The following is a 17,818-nucleotide window of genomic DNA, read 5'->3' on the forward strand; positions in this document are numbered from 1 at the left end:
CCTTTTCGAAAAGCAATCCACTATAGTAAAAAAGAATTTCAAATCTAGTACAAAACTTTTGCCCTTAGACTCTACAATCCCCGTAGATGAACTCAAAGTAGAAACCTTTTACTGCTTCAGAACCTCTGAACTCTTCAATATATGAACGCCACCCTTTGATGCACAGATCCCAGTACGTGACTTAGTACGTGACTTAACTCTTTTGCACGAATCCCAGTACGTGACTCACTCACCAACTTGAGAAAGAAGAATGTTGGCTGCAAAGTTCTTCACTTCATCAACAATGAAGATTAAGAAGCAATTGGTTACAAGACCCTAAGGTGCAAAGATGCAGTAGCTTCTTTTTTAGAGAATAAGGCTTCGGTCACCTTTTGCATATGTTCTCCTTGTATTCTCTTATGTGACGGCCTCTAAAATAAGCCTTATATATGTCTAGGGTTGTGAGAAAAAAAACCCTACACAAATACATAAGCATGGGCTGAAAATCAGATCTGAAAATTCTGATTTCCGTAACCTCGATAGATACTTCGATAGATAGTATCTGCCGAACCTCATTAAACCTCGATAGATAGCTATTTGTCGAACAACTGTTGAGCTTTAATAAATCAACATTTCTTCACTTATTTCTTGGACAGATTTGCATGGCTTCAATACTAAACTTGAACTCTTGTTCTTTGAAGTACTAAACCCATCCTAGATCTACCCAAATACAACTAAAGTGCATTTTGTCAAAGAATTAGCCAATTACATAAAAAAATGACATATGTGTTAGGATTAGTGCCCTTAAATCCTATTGTATGATGCTATGTGTGTTATTATTTATAACATTATGTATGACTTAATGTTGTGTTTAATAAAATTGTTTTATTATTATCTAAAAATAATGGTAACATGAATATTGGGACGTTATTATATAGTCCATGAGATGTATTGTATGTGATTTATGTGATTTAGTCACAAAAGATGTAAATCACAAATTCCTTGTATACTCAAAATGTAATTCGTAGCCGGTGATGAAATTGGGTATTTCATCTGCAAAGGCTATAACATATCAATTAAGATGATTTGTCTTAATCATGGAAATGAAGATTTCTAGTTGATATGTTTTAAGAGTTAAAACATATTGAACTGGACCGGTGTGAGATTTATTATTCTCCTAACGACTGTCAAATAAATAATAAACTCACGACTTATATTTGCATGAACTCTTAATCCTAAGAAAATAATAGACTTGATCACGAGGTGTAGATTGCTTTAATATATCAAGAGTGAGATCTAGAGTAAAGGTCAAAACCTCAGTATGTTGGGCAACCACATTTAGTGTTAATGGAACATATATTCTCAAGATGGAATTCAGAATCTCTTAATGGAGATACAAAATATTCTCTTAAGATAAGTTTAATGGATTTGTTATTTAGAGAGTTAGGCTTAACTACTTTAGTAAAGAGTTACTAAAGTATATGTTTATGGAATTGAATTTCATAAATATATGATGAATAACTTAAAGGATTAAACCGAATACTCAAGGATAAGATGTAGTAATTTACAAAGTGGCAGTTTATATTCATGACTTTGTGTTACTATGAATATTTTACGAAGGGGTTGCATGTACAATAAAATCTGGGGATATAATTTATAAATAAGGCTTAAAGTACAACTATATTTATATTGTGGTATTAAATATAGTTAATGATAGTTTTGGACTTGTCAAGAGTTGACAGAAAAGTCCAAGGCCCATTGGAGCTAGTGTCTTATTGGTCCATTTTGGTCCCATTCCAAACCACACACTTAAGCCCAATTGAAAAGGCTCAAAAGGCGAGCCCAATTAGATAATCAGTTAGATATAAAGGGAGAAACATATATATTTTTCTGTAAGAGAATCGTAAGAACACAATTGCAAAGTGGTGTAAGGAGTGTTAGACACTTTTTGAAATTCTCCCTTTGGAACTGATTGAGAGACCACACATCTTGGGTGTTAGTGTAATTGGAGCGAAGATTGAAAGTGTTCCCAAGTACTTTTGATCTTCGGTTTTGAAATTCGCCGCTCCAAGGTACATTCTTTTGTTCTCAAATTCTGAAACTTATATAGTACATGTTAACTTTTACGAATGAAGTAGATTCGTTATTCTTCCGTTGCGTACATGCATATTTCTATCAATATGTTCTCAACAAGTGAACCACATATGTCCTAACAAAAATGAGAGAGAAAAATATTGAAAATAGGTCAATGATGTGGTGCTAATGTAGTTCAACAGGAGAATAGTAATATTAAATTCTACGCTTCAACTTTTAGACGTATATAGATAAAAGAAATAAAATTAGGAATAACTATTAACAAACATAAGTTCTAGTGAGAATCTTTGATTTTAGGCCAGTCAAAGTTCACCATTTATCCTCAAGGATATTAAGTATGACTCATCTTAAGAGACCACTATAAACATAAGCATCTCATAACTCATTCAAGGAACTAATGTCGAAACTTAATTAAGAAATTCTGCCTTAAGAACATTTGAAAAACATTTCTACAAATCTTTCTCCAAACCTCAAAGTTCTACAGAAATATAGCTCCAAAATCCTCCAAAAACTTCAAGAAGCCCCAAATAAACAAAACTCTACAAATTCAAGTCTCGAAGGCTTCGAAGTCCTTCAAATATAAAGAAAATTCAAAACACATTCGAGGAATGCAAAGAACAATGAGCCTTTAACAAGCTCAAACCCAGAAATTCGTTGTAATTCTATTGTAAAAACCATTCGATCTATTTTCCAATCAACCGAGAAGATTATGCTTTCGAATCAAAACTTCTTATGCATGTGGATCGAAAAAAATATTCAAGAAGACTAATTTAAAGAATCAAATTTTTGTAAAATAATATACAAATAACTATACTCATTTATTCATAAATACAAATATATATTTATGATTCAATTTCAATTGTTTAATTTCAAACTTAAGATTTTGTGTTTATAGAAAGCATTTACGACCTTGACTCATAGCAACTCGGCTCGGTTATGTATCAATAACAATCATACAGCGATCGAGCTAATTCAGATCCATGCTTCACTTCAGTGCAGTTAAAAAAATTTGAAGCTGACTCTCAACAAAAAAAAAAAAAAAACTTCTGTGTAGTTAAACAAATCCTCCCATTCCCTTGTAATTTGACGCGGTCTAATCATGCAAGAACTCTAGCCTCCCCCGATTGTAGATTGCACCAAGTGAATATTGGGCCCATAAACCCCAGATCATGGAAGCCGCAGAAGTCAATCTTTCTAACCAACTCCAATGCTCATCAGCCTTAATAGTTCGTCATAAAATCCTTCAAATAAAGCCACGAAATCAAAATCTATCTTGAAAAAGTTCTCAACAAACTCCACTTCTTGTCCTTCGTTGCAGAGGCAGAGTTAGGGGGGGGTCGAGGGTGGCACTTGCCCCCTGGCCCCACCCAAAAAAATAAATGCATTTAAAAATTATATATATAAATAGTTAATAAATATGACCATTTTTTAAACCAAAAGCAAAAGCAAAACCCTTCTAATATAACATAATTTATAATTACAATTTCAAAATGATTTTTTTTTATGTAAATAAACCCCTAATAGATAAATAATATAATGAATATGTTATTTTATTTTGAATTTTCTTGAATTCAAATATTGCTTAATATACACATGAATGAATTGTTATTTTGCAAATTGATCTCAGATACTATGTGTGTGTGCGCGCGCGCGCTTGCACATACGTAAATGTGATGTCAAATGTAATTTTTGTCCTCCCTCAAGTCAAATCATGGCTTCACCACTGCTTCGTTGGATGGTAGGGCCTGTCAAATGGGTGGATAAAAATACCCCTATGACCTCTAAAATGGTCAAAATACCATCAAAATGCCCCTTAAAATTTTAAATGACCAAAATACCCCCAAAACTCTAGAAAATTACTAAAATACTCTTAGAACCTAAGAAAATATCCAAAATACCCTTCGAACCTAAAGAATGAATGAAATGCCCCCTAAAACCTAGAAAATTACAAAAATACTTTTAGAACCTAAAAAATGATTGAAATACCCCTGAGACTTCCAAAATGCCCAAAAAACTATAAAATGACCAATATACTCTCAAAACCTAAAAAATTACCAAAATACTCACAAAAAAAAAATTATCAAAATACCATCTAAAAACTAAAAATGACTGACTTACTTGATAAAACCTCAAATTTGATGGAAATACCTAAAACATCCAAAATGATCAAAATATCCTTAGAACCTAAAAAGTAACCAAAACAGCCCTAATACATACAAAATGACCACAAATACCTCTTGAACCTAAAAAAATGTCAAAATACCCTCGAAACTCCAAAAAAATACTCTTGAAATTTTAAAATAACTGAAATACCCCTAGGCATAGAAAATACCCTAAAATCTTAAAAATGGTCGAAGTACCCCCTGAAACTTTAAAAATGACCAAAATACCCTTAAAACCTTAAAAAATGACCCAGAAAATCTCCAAAACCTCTAAAACGGCCAAAAATACCTTTAAAATAACCAAAATACACCCTGAAACTTATAAAATGACAAAAATACCTCAAAACCTATAGAAACAAAAAAATAACCTGCGACATGTAAAATGACCAAAGTACCCTTCAAAACGTCAAAACAACCAAAAATACCCATGGAACTTCTAAAGTGGCCCAAATAGCCTGAAACCTCTAAAATGACCAATATAGCCCCCAAAAAACTCAAAAATACCAAACCCCCCCTCCAATGAAACCTCTAAAATAACCAAAATACCCTCAAAATCTCTAAAGTAACCAAAGATTTCGGTGGTATTTTAGAGGTTTAGGGGTAATTTAGTCATTTGAGAGGTTTAAGGGGGTATTTTGGTCATTTTAAAAATTTCGAGAATATTTTGGTTGTTTTAGATATTTTGGGTGTATTTTAGTCATCTTAAAGGTTTGAGAGTATTTTAGTCATTTTAGAGCTTTTAGGGTATTTTTGGTTATTTTAATTGTTTTTTTAAATATCATTTTAGATGTTTCGAGGTATTTTGGCTATTTTAGAGAGTATTTTAGCCATTTTGAAATTGAATTGCTGTGCAGATTCCTTAACATTATATTACAAAACCACATCACATTGTATGATGCAATGCGATTATTATATTTTGTAGGTGATTTTGGTCGGGTTAAGCGCGGTCATGCCGTTTCATGAATAGCCCTAGGTTTGTAGTAGAAGGACTCGGAACTCTTAAGTCTTACCTGCGTTGATCATATATTACGGGCCTTCAAATTTTTGAATCCCAAGAAATCTGGATTCCACAATAATGGGGATTCTGCCGTTATCACTGCCTGTCTCTTCTTCTTGTTTTCTGGAAACTTCTAGGAGAAATAAGTGGTGTTGCCCTAACACACACTCATGTCATGTCATAACAATACGTACTGACAGTCTGATACTGATTCCAGACTATTGAGAGAGATGGTGAGATCGAAGAGAGAGCTTCATTGCGTGGGAACACTTGAAGTAGTAAAGCCCAATTCCAAACCCGTGGGTTTTCTCTGCGGTTCAATCCCAGTCCCCACCGACAATTCCTTCCATGCTTTCCATTCTTCCACACTACTCGTCCCTTCACTCCACCACACGTACTCTCTCTCTCTCTCTCTCTCTCTCTCTCTCTCTCTCTCTCTCTCTTTTTTTTTTTTTTGGTTTATTTGGAATTATTATGGTTGATATATTTGTTTTTGTTTTGAAACGGTATATACAGAGTGAGTAGTGCTCCTCGTTATCGTATGCTTCCGACGGAGACAGATTTGAATACACCTCCGCTTCTTTCAAATTCCAACCCTACTACTACTGCTGCCAGTACTGGAGGTACAGCTAACCTAACTACATTCTTCAGCATTACCTCGCTCACGTTATTTCCACTAAGCATGAGTATAAATTGCTTAGCCTGCAGGCAACTGGTTCAAGATCTATTGCATGTATGTTTTACTGTCTAAACAGGAGCCCAATGAATAGCCGAAAGTACGGTAGATAAAAGTGCCAAAAAAATATAATGTGAATTATAAATAATAGCAAAAATAAGTTAAAAAATAACAAAAATAAACTAAATAATAAAAAAAGCTGCATTTTTTACCCAATGCCAACTGCAACCTTATTTGGAAATATTCTCTCTGTTATCACCAAAAGAAAATGAAAGTGTTTGATGCTTGATTTTTAGGTTTTATTACAATGTTTAATGTTGTTTATTTGTTAATAATATTATCTGATGTTTGTACTATTGTGATAAATATGCAAAACAGTATTTTGATAATTCTTTAATATTTGAATTTGCTTCTTTTTAGTATCAGTTTTATTTTATGATATTATTTTATTTTGGCAATGGGAATTAGGTGACAGTGTTATGTCAAATTTTTCTCGAAAATGTGAGGGCCTAGCAGTATCTGGTTTAGTTGAATATGGGGATGAGATAGATGTGATTTCTCCAGCTGACATTCTTAAGCAAATCTTTAAAATGCCTTATTCCAAGGCACGATTATCAATTGGAGTCCATCGCATTGGACAGACGCTTGTTCTGAATACTGGGTGAGTTATTGCACATATTACTTCAATTTGTTTGTCATCTTATTAAGATTGGATTTGTTGTCAATTTGGTCGTTGCAGTTTATATATGGTCAATTTGAGGTCTAAAGTGTAGTCCTTCTGTCCATATCTGTTAATATTGTTCAAGCTAAAATGACAAAACAATGTCGTTTTTTACAGGAAAAGATGGCCACCTGACACTAGACTATCGACATCAAAAAACTCTAGAAAAAGACTTTATTTTTAGTTTTCTAGTAAGGGAAAAATAAAAAATAAATAAAATTCTCTTTTTGGTCCCCTAGTTCCATGAAGTCTTGACCATTGCATCCAAACAAAACTTCCCTTGACATGGCATAATGTTAGTTAGGAAGCATGGACATGGGTACAGGTATGGATACGACTAATTTTTAATTGAAAAATTAAACATGACGTGGTGGGCATTGGATACAACACGAGTATGACATCTCAAATGAAGTGTTCATGCTTCCTAGAAAGTTAGCCACCTCAAAACATAACAAATAAAATTAATTATTGTAATAAAGAGGGGAAAACCAACCCAAATGACCGTCATTGCTCTAAAATTGTTATTGGACTCCACCTAACCTTTGTAAAATAGGGCAATGTTTTTTACACACACCATATTATACACACGCTATTACACACCCATTTTTTGAACTAAAATCATGAATTGAAGACATAATTTCAAAACTAAAATCGTGCTTTCAACTCATGATTCTATTTCAAAAATTGTGTGCAACACTTTTATCCCGTATAGAAATCCCATCACTCCCAATACCAATCCAACTTCCCAGAAATTCCATTTGATCCCCTTGAAATCCAATCCAAAATTAACCAATTGGCAACTTAGTTGTTGATAACCTAGCCAAAGCCAGTGTTAAGCTGTACCTCATCGAGTGCAAGCTTGACAACTATAAACCCTATAGCAGAGCCATCCCACTTTGCATAATTGCAAGTTCTAGATCCCATTCAACATTTTAGATCGCCAAGTCACCGAAATGAAAATGATATGTCATGACACTGGGAAAGTGGTGGCCATATCTGCCAAAAAAGACTAATTAAGTTATATTTAGGGCTCCTTGTAGTCACATATATAATAAACACTTGATATGAGACTCTTCATATGCCCAAGTAACAAACCCTCTATCTGATCCATACAGTCTAGGGTATTCCAATTTCTCCCATTAAATGCCTGACATCCTCATTATGGTCTAAGTTTTGCTTTAGTGCCCCCAACCTACATGACATTACCAGATTGTTTTTGATACATTGAGGTTGAGGTTGATGTAGATCATGAAGAAGATTCTTGATTTGAGCATGAAGTTATCTTATTTCAGAGTCAAAGACTCATGGAGTAGGACCAAAGAGTAAATTTAATTAATCTCTCTTTTCTAACACAGAGTAAAAATAAAAAATAAATAATTTTCTGGATTGCTTATTGATATTCTAGTTCCACAATGCCCTTGTTTTTAATAAAGAAATGAATTTCTTTGTCATCTAATGGGAGCAAGGTTAATGGATTTAAACAGAAGTACTAGAATAGAATTTAATAATTTTCTGCATTTCTAATTTTGACTCTCAAGAATCAACTTTTGAGCATTGAGTTTCTGAGAAATGATCGGCTATTAATATCTGTTCAATTTTGTGGAAAGCAGGCCTGATGTTGAAGAGGGAGAAAAGTTTATTAGAAGACATAATCAATCAAAATGTGCGGACCAATCTTTATTTTTGAATTTCGCTATGCATTCAGCTAGAGTTGAGGCTTGTGATTGTCCTCCAACTAATCATGTCCCATCACAGGAGCAATCAAACTCTTCCATACTTCCTGGAAGAAACACAACTCATATCATGGGGAAGAGTGATAGTGTTGTCCAAGATGAAGGATTAAATTCTTGTTCTGAGTACCCACAAGTTAAACAGGATAGCCTTCTTTGGGAAAGCAAGAAGAATAACAGAAGAAAAGGGCATTATCCTGTCAAAAAGGTTTCACAAGTTTGCGAGATGCCCAGGTGCTCAATGCAAGAGTCTGAAAAAGATGGAAGAGCTAGTAATGATGAGTTTTTAAGGGTTTTGTTTTGGCAGTTCCACAATTTCCGTATGCTCTTGGGCTGTGACTTAATGCTGTTCAGTAATGAAAAACATGTTGCCGTAAGCTTGCATTTATGGGACGTTACACGACAGGTAGGAGTGAATTTCTGATTTTTTTTTTTTCACGTTTTATTCTACACAAATTTTACTGTGCTTTACATCCTTGTCTTCATAGGCCACTCCATTAACTTGGCTTGAAGCTTGGCTTGACAATGTCATGGCAAGTGTGCCTGAGTTGGCCATATGTTATCATGAAAATGGTGTTGTTCAAGGTTATGAGCTTCTGAAAACAGATGATATTTTCCTATTGAAAGGAATCTCTGAAGACGGCACTCCTGCTTTTCATCCGTATGTTGTCCAGCAAAATGGCCTTTCTGTTTTGAGGTTCCTTCAAGAAAACTGCAAGCAGGATCCTGGTGCTTATTGGGTACTGTCATGATTTATAATTACTTTCCTTTAAATGTGAACTACCTTCTAATAATGAATGCATTAACCATGGATATGATGTTGGAGGAAAATTCTTAGGTACTCCCGGAGTATAGTGAAATGTGCTCCCTCCTCTCACATTCATGGTGGACCCCACCATGAATTTAATGAGCGGACCCCACCATGAATGTGAGATGAGGGAGCACCATTCTCCGTGCTCTGGGAGTACCTAAGAATTACTCGATGTTGGAAATGGACCGATTTTATATTTACTTTCCATTAAATGTTAACTACCTTCTAATAATGAATGCACTAACCATTGATAATCACCCTTCAATTTGAATTCGTGAAAGCAAACTGTCCTTGTGTAATATGATTTAATTTGAATGAATCCACTTATTCCTTAGTCAGTTAGTGATTGGAGCATCCACATCAAATTTTAATATCATAGGACTTCCTTTATTTCCCAAGCACAGATGAGTCAGAAGCTTGAATGAAGTTTTTTTTTTTTAATGTCAAAATTAGAAAAGTGTATTGGAATTATAAAAAGAAAATAAGTAAAAAGTTCCTCATTTGTGTTTCAAATCTGCAACTATTCGGAACATTAGGAATTATGTTAAAGAAAGTGCGTCGGAGGAGCATGAACTTCAAGAGATCTCACATATGGTTATTTTTACTAATGACCACTGATACACTATAACCAAAAATATATTAATAATCGTGATGAAGCCAAGAAGGCAGCTTTGAATACTTTATTTTGTTTTTGATTTTTTGAATACTTTATTTTGTTGATAATCCAATAGTTACAAAATGGGAGAGGGGGGATTTGAACCCTAGATGTTTAGGAAACACCAAGAGGAGTCAACCAATTGAGCTATAAGGCTCTTGAGAAGGCAACTTTGATACCTAATAATTTCATGGTTATACATATTTATCTAGAATTGGTTGCATTAGTAATATTTATATAATAAAACATCATATCTATTTTATTTTCTAAAAGTAATCTTTTTGGTTTGTTGATGGGTCTGTGCAAGATAAAGTTGTTCATCACGCATTTATTATTAAAATTGTTGGTGAACTTGTTCTTCATGTATGACTTCAATTTTTGCAGCTTTATAAAAGTGCTGGCGAAGATGTAATTCAACTTTTTGATCTTTCTGTCATACCCAAGAACCATTCTTCCAATGATTGTGATGATGCCTCAAGCTCCCTACCTACTGTATTGCATACGCGAAGTGATTCCTTGTATTCATTAGGGACTCTCCTGTACCGAATTGCACACAGGCTTTCGCTTTCAATGGTGTGAAAGAGATAATATCTGCTTTCTTTTATGTGTTGTCAAGTAGTCTCAAAGTAGCTCTTACTAATTGACAATTTGTTGCAGGCTCCGAATAAAAGGGCCAGATGTGTGAGGTTCCTTAGAAAATGTTTGGATTTTCTGGATGAGCCAGATCATCTGGTATGTTTCTAGAATTTCTTTTAATCTAAGAGTTTTTTTTTGTTTTTTTGTAATTTGTTAAATCTAGTTATAGTACATTGGAAATATAATGTGATTTACTTTTAATATTATGATAAACAGGTTGTGCGTGCATTTGCTCATGAACAATTTGCAAGGCTCGTTTTAAATTATGATGAAAAGCTGGATCTGACATCTGAATCTCTTCCTGTAGAATCCAAAGTTACAGGTACCGATGCAAAGGAAGAATCCTTGGACTTTGTTAGTGGAATTTCTGAATCAATTGTCCATGAAAAGGTCTTCTTTTCAGTTGCAGGTGACAAACCATATGAAGATGAACAAAGTTTTCAAGATTTAGTATCAGAAGCATCTGTGAAGTTGACTTTGGAGGAAAATTTACCTGCTTCCCGGAAATTGATAGCAGCAGGTGACAAGGTACAATCAAGGGATCCAGGACGAGCTGCACCAAGTATTAGTGGCAATGAAAGCTTTGCAGTGTGCAAGGTGTCTCCAACACCAGTTCACACTGTTGCTGATCCCATTTCGTCTAAGTTAGCTGCAGTGCATCATGTCTCTCAGGCTATCTCATCTCTTAGACGGATGCGCCAACTGCAGAGCACTGAGCTAGAGCTGGAGGAAGTCATTGAAACTAATGATAAGTTGCCTTCATCTATTCATTTTTCTGTTTGTGCTTGTGGTGATGCTGACTGTATTGAAGTTTGCGACATTCAGGAATGGCTTCCAACATCAAAATTGGACCATAAGTTGTGGAAACTTGTTCTTTTGCTTGGAGAATCTTACTTGGCGCTTGGTCAAGCTTATAAGGAGGATGGCCAGTTACATCAGGCCTTGAAGGTTGCAGAATTGGCATGTTCTATTTATGGATCAATGCCTCAGCATCTTGAAGACACAAAGTTCATTTCCTCAATGATTAGTTGCTCATCACGGCAGAAAAATTTCATTGAAAGAAATGAAAGCACAAGAACATACAGTGTTGGTGAGAAAGATGACATTTCCAACTCTGCAGATGATTCTCAAACTTTTGAACTATTCTCTTCAACTTACCTTTTCTGGGCCAAGGCATGGACACTCGTTGGAGATGTTTATGTTGAGTTACATATGATAAATGGCAAAGAGATCTCAATACAGGCAAGGAGGAAATCCAGTAATAGACAATTGAGAATGTCTTCTGAGGTGGCCATGGAAGTTGAAAGGCTCAAGAAGAAGCTGGGGCAGCATAACCGGAATTGCAGTTCATGTTCTTTGGTAAATTGCAGCTTCCAGAGTGACAGAGCAAGCAGTGGTAGTAGTGCCAGCAGTAGCAATGCAGATAAGCACTCAGTAGCTTACGGCAAAAAACAAACAAAGAAATCACATGCTAAGAGCATGTCCTACTCACTTTTGGGAAACCCTGAAAATGACCAAATGCATAGTAGAAATAATTCTGGTATTGAGTGTCTACAGCACACCAAAGGCGATAAAATCCTAAAAGAAGCTTCTTATACCAATGGGGTAAAACCTTTGGGGACTAATTCTAAAAACCTGGAGGGTTTTTTGGAGATGCATGATGTTGGCTCCACTGTGGCATCTCAAACTGAAACAGCTCCCAAAGAAGCACCTGATATGAAAATTGGTAGTATATTTAAGTACCTTGGGGGTCCTTTAGTTAAAGATGCAGAGCATAATCTTTTAGCTGCCCTAAGCTGTTATGAAGAAGCTAGAAAGGCATTGGGTGGACTTCCATCTGGCTCTACAGAATTACAATTTGTATTCAAAAAGAAAGGGTGGGTTTGCAACGAATTAGGTCGTAATAGGCTTGCAAGAAAAGAATTGAACATAGCAGAAGATGCTTTCGCAGAAGCTATCAATGCATTTAGAGTAGTTTCTGATCACACCAATATTATATTAATTAACTGTAATTTGGGCCATGGGAGACGATCATTGGCTGAAGAGATAGTATCAAACATTGAAAATCTCAAAATACATGCAATTTTCCGTAATGCGTACAACCAAGCATTGGAGAGTGCAAAATTAGAATATAGTGAATCACTTAGATATTATGGGGCAGCAAAGTCAGAACTGAATTTCATCACCAAAGAGGCTGATTCTGTGACAAGTAGCTTGAGGAATGAGGTATATACACAATTTGCTAATACGTATCTAAGGCTTGGCATGCTCTTGGCAAAAGAAGATGAAACTGCAAAAGTTTATGAAAATGGAGCAATGGAAGATACACGTGTAGGTTTTAACCATGAAAGAAAAGGAAGGAAAGAATTAAGAAAACATGAGGTTTCAGCCAATGATGCGATAAGGGAGGCATTGTGTGTGTATGAATCATTAGGTGAATTGCACAAACAGGAGGCTGCATATGCTTACTTTCAGTTGGCTTGCTACCAAAGGGATTGTTGCTTGAAGTTTTTGGAGTCAGATCATAAGAAAAAAAATTTGTCTAAAGGTGAAAACAGCACTCTCCAACGAGTCAAGCGGTATGCTTCCTTGGCCGAGAGAAATTGGCAAAGAGCCATGGAGTTTTATGGCCCAGTGACACATCCCAGCATGTACGTGACAATTCTCATGGAGAGATCAGCTCTTACATTAAGCCTTTCAGGCCTTTTACACTCAAATGCAGTATGTTCTTGGACTTATCTGTTTCTTGTACACCTTTTTATTTAATGATTATACATGTTATTCCCATGGCTTGTTGAAAATGTGATAAGACACCAAATTATCTTCCTCGTCATGATTAGAATTATGGAGATTAGGCTCCGCTAGAACCAACCTAAATTTTATAAATTGATACTCAAACCAGCAAAACCGAGTCATCAAGGAGCTATCTCCAGTTTTGGAGATGGAAATAGCGATGACGATAATGATGCCTTCAGGCCTTTACTCAATTTGGGTGGCAAAGTGGTATGATTACACTAGGTAACTCTTAGGTTCAAGTCTTATTCATTAAGGAAAAAAACTTGATGATAAGACTTTTAGAAAGAACCCAAATTTGCATTTTTTGAAATTAAGTATATCAAGTTTTTTTTTTTTTTTAATGAGTAAGACTTGAACTCAAGACCTAAGTAGTGCAATCCTACTGCTTTATTCAAATTTGCATCTCAAACTGAATTAATCATCTTATAATATTTTTTATGCTATTTAAATGATTACATTATGAATAGCCTTTTGATGGAGAGGGGAATCTGATATTTAGATTTATTTTTCCTTGTGTTATAAAAGTTTACAAAATACTTCAAGATAGTGTGCTCAGCAATTTAAATACAAATCTTATGTAGTTCCACCGTAAGCCAATGTGACCACACTTTGCATTTGACATCATCACAAAAAAGATTAGCATCGCTTGTTGTTATTGTATGAGATTCAGTAAATATGAGGCCTAGGAGGGGATCACTTCTTTTGTCTTGCAACATGGTTAGGGCTCTTGGCTCAGTTTCAAAATAATATGATGTATCAGCAAATCATGGGCTTGTTGCTAATGAGTTATGATGTCATGGTCAGCTTAGCATTGTTAATTTACTCCCCACTTGTTGAGAGATATTAAATATATTGCGCTTGTTTTTTAGATGCTGGAATCAGCTCTATCCTGCATGCTTGAAGGACACCATGTATCAGATAAAGATTCAGACACTTTTAGAACCAGCTGTCCCGAGATTCATGAGAAATTCTGGAAACAGTTGCAAATGCTTTTGAAGAAAATCCTGGCCATGACAATTTCAGCCAGTGCAAACAAGTCTGCTCCTGTTTCTCAACCAAATACAGTATCCAACAGGTCAGGTGATGCTGAAAAGCTGAGAGAGCTTTACAAAATGTCTCTGAAGTTCACCGATATGAGTCAACTGCATGCCATGCACGTATTGTGGAAATCATAATCAGAAAATTATCTCTATAGTTTTCATTTTTAAACATTTTCATGTTAGGAAAGCTCAGACGGTTATGGATAGTTGTAAATTACTTGGTATGCTACTCTGTATTGATTGCCTACATCATTTAGAGGAAGATTTTGAAGATGAATGGTTGGCAGTTTCATATGTCAGATAACATATACGTTTTTCTTTTCAACAATTGCAAACTGGGTATGAATTTTCATACTTCCTTTTTTCCTTTCCAGATGAATTGCAATTGCTACCTCACTCTCAATTCAGTGAGCTTTTTCTGTTCCAATTGGTTTGAGGGTTTAGCCTTTCAGGCCAAATGAATATTTGAAGAACCCACCATTCTGATGTGACAATATCATTATATTTTCTTTCTAAATATCGATTATGTGGTAATTTTTTTGCACTCTGCTTTGTTATGATAAAATTTTATTGTGTCTACTTGTACATAGTTTCAAAATTTTCTCGAGATCAGCTTGTAATTGTTTACTGGGGATTTACTTAAATTAGGAAGGCCAGGTCTAGTACAAGATCAAATGTAAAACAGCAATTGTCATAACTCAATTTTCAGCTTGATGATGCTTAGAAAAAGTGATTTTTATCTTATACCTGAAAGGCAATATGATTTGCTTTAACAATGCAGGCGGGTAGTACTGTAGAGTCCCAAGCAGAAAAGTTAAGAGTCCTAAAAATGATATTTGTCATACTTGAGCTTTAAAATTAATTAAAGTGAAAACTTATACAATTTGTTAACAAGTATAACAATAAAAACTAATACTAGAAGGGCAGATATGGATAGAAACAGGCTAACATTAAAGGACAACTAGAGACAACTTCAAGAGATTGCCACACCGCAAGAGGAATGTTCTAGCTAGCACATAAACCCCATTAATGAATAGCATGCTAGAATCAGCATAAATCCTTATCTTATTTGGATTTGCTAATGTGTGCTGAAGGGCACACAATAATTAATCATTTTTGGCAAAAACAAATTTTGAGAATTGAAAAAGTATTGACAACTTTTTTAATTCCCGAGACAATTTTACCAAAAATGGATGGTTTAATGTGTGCCTAAAGGCACATATTAACCGGACCCATCTTATTTTTAGTATTTCATTTTGTTCTCTAACCGCAAAATATCCAGTGCGTTTTTTTTTTTTCATATTAAATTTAATTTAATATATATATATATGGACATGTGGTTGACTGTAATTAATGGAGTATAAAAAAGAAATGGAATAAGAAACCAATGATATTATAATAACACTTTTCTTCTTTTAGATCTCACTATTTTCTTTTTTCTTTTTTCTTTTTTCCAACGAGGTTGTCCAAAGCTCTTTGAGACCCTAATTATTCCTCACGAGGTCTTAGAAACCATTAGACCATGTTGTCCAGCAGAATGGTATTACTGTTTTGAGGTTCCTTTAAGAAAACTGCAAGCAGCATCCTGGTGCTTATTGGGTACTGGCATGATTTATAATTACATTCCTTTAAATGTGAACTACCTTCTAATAATGAATGCCCTAACCATAGATATGATGCTGGAAATATACTGATTAATATCACCCTTCAGTTGGAATTAGGAAAGGTAAACTCTCCGCGTAAAATGTGATCTAAATTTGAATGAACCCACTTCCACTTATCCCTTAAGCCAATTAGTGATAGGAAAATTAACATCAAATTTTAATATAATAGAACGTCCTTTATTTCCCAAGCACAGACGAGTCAAATGCTTGAATGAAGATTTTTTATTTTTTATTTGATGCCAAAATTAGAAAAATGTATCGGGATTTTATAAGTATCATCTTCTGCTAGGTAATTATAAGAGGAATACCTCCACATCATATAATTAATTTTATGTAGAGTCTAGTGTACAACATGATGGTGCTGATGTGGCATGAGGGGGGGGGGGGGAACATGGCACAAATGCCACATGGCAAGCATGGAGTTGTCTTAATTAGTTGAATGCTACAAAGAGGCAGCCAAGCCTAAGGGCTGAATATCAGGTTTGCCTAATGAATATTGTAACTAATTAAATCCACACGTGCCAAGTTTCTTGTAGTATTTGAAAATTGGAGGGAAAATTAGTTATTTTGGCATGTGATAAATGTGAGTTAGTTGTGACATCATCCATAACTAACTCTTAGGCTATAAATATCCATGTACGTGCATTCTAATAGATAGAATGATTGTTACTAGTAAATTTCACAATTTCAGATTGCGTTTAGATTGAGGTATGAACTTTCTCTCTTCTCTACTCTCTCTCTCTCTCTCTCTTTCTAGAATCTTTCTTTTTCTAGAAAATGCGAATATTATATATGTCTAGCATCATTATGTTATATAACAAATCTCTCTCTAGAATCTTTCTCTCTCTACATATTCAAGTTTCTTGTAATGAAGTTTGACAAATATAGCTGTTTATTGACATTGTAGCCACTCTAGTATACATCTTGTTTTGATTTCTGTGATGAATTATTTATGTGTTATATAATAAAATATTATATTTGCATTCTTTTCTAAAAGTTTTTGTTTTTGGTTTGGTAATGGGTCTGTTCCAAAATCAATTTTGCTCTTCATCCAATTACTGTTAGAATCATTACCAACAATTTACTAGTGAACTTGTGCTTCTTGTCTGACTTCAAATTCTGCAGCTTTGTAAAAGTGTGCAGTAGAAGACATAATTCAACTTTTTTATCTTTCTTTTATTCCCAAGAACCATTCTTCCAACTTCTTTATTGCATGCACGAAGTGATTCTTTGTATTCTTTGCTCGCAGACTTTCACTTTCATTGGTGTGAAAGAGAAAATAACTATTTTCTTTCATTTGTTTTCTAGTTTCCTTGAAGTATCTCTTAATAATTGATGGTTTCTTGCAGGCTACTAATAATAGGGCTAGATGTTTGAGGTTCTTTAGAAAATGTTTGGATTTTCTGGATTCTTTTTATGTTTCTTGAATTACTTTTAACCTAAGAGTTGTTCTCTTCTTTTTCTTTTTCTTTTTTTCCTAACAAAAAAAAAAAAGAGTTGTTTTCTTTTTCTTTTTTTTTGTAAGTACTTTTGTTAAATTTAGTTGTATTACATGGAAATATAATTTGATTTACAATTATTATTATTATGCTAAACAGGTTGTATGTGAATTTGCTTACGAAAAATTTGCAAGGCTCATTTTAATTTCAGCTTAAATTGACATCTAAAGTCTCTTCCTGTAGAATTTGAAGTTACAGTTGCTTTTGCTGAGGACGAATCCTTGGAATTTGTTAGCAGTATGTCTGAATCAGATGTCCATGAAAAGGTCTCCTCTTCAGCTTCAGGAGATCAACCATATGAAGATGGACAAAACTCTCAAGATTTAGCACCAGAAGGTTCTGTGAAGATGACTTCAGA

General features: G+C 34.5%; 1 protein-coding gene across 1 annotated transcript; it reads left to right on the plus strand.

Moving 5' to 3' along the window:
- The first annotated feature begins 5,462 nt into the window (after positions 1-5,462).
- Positions 5,463-14,432, plus strand: LOC142625276 (uncharacterized). Its single transcript, XM_075798962.1, has 10 exons — positions 5,463-5,626; positions 5,755-5,898; positions 6,384-6,569; positions 8,240-8,292; positions 8,335-8,765; positions 8,848-9,099; positions 10,210-10,398; positions 10,483-10,557; positions 10,678-13,182; positions 14,127-14,432. Exons 1-10 carry the CDS (start codon positions 5,463-5,465, stop codon positions 14,430-14,432), a joined length of 4,305 nt encoding a protein of 1,434 aa, XP_075655077.1.
- The last annotated feature ends 3,386 nt before the right edge of the window (positions 14,433-17,818 follow it).

The sequence above is a fragment of the Castanea sativa genome, chromosome 1 (assembly GCF_040712315.1).
Source record: "Castanea sativa cultivar Marrone di Chiusa Pesio chromosome 1, ASM4071231v1".
NCBI lineage: Eukaryota > Viridiplantae > Streptophyta > Magnoliopsida > Fagales > Fagaceae > Castanea > Castanea sativa.

Coding starts and splice junctions, on each gene's coding strand:
- LOC142625276 (XM_075798962.1), top strand. CDS start 5,463: ATGGTGAGATCGAAGAGAGAGCTTCATTGCGTGGGAACACTTGAAGTA. Junction 9,100..10,209: donor AGGATCCTGGTGCTTATTGG/GTACTGTCATGA, acceptor CAATTTTTGCAG/CTTTATAAAAGTGCTGGCGA. Junction 13,183..14,126: donor GCCTTTTACACTCAAATGCA/GTATGTTCTTGG, acceptor CTTGTTTTTTAG/ATGCTGGAATCAGCTCTATC.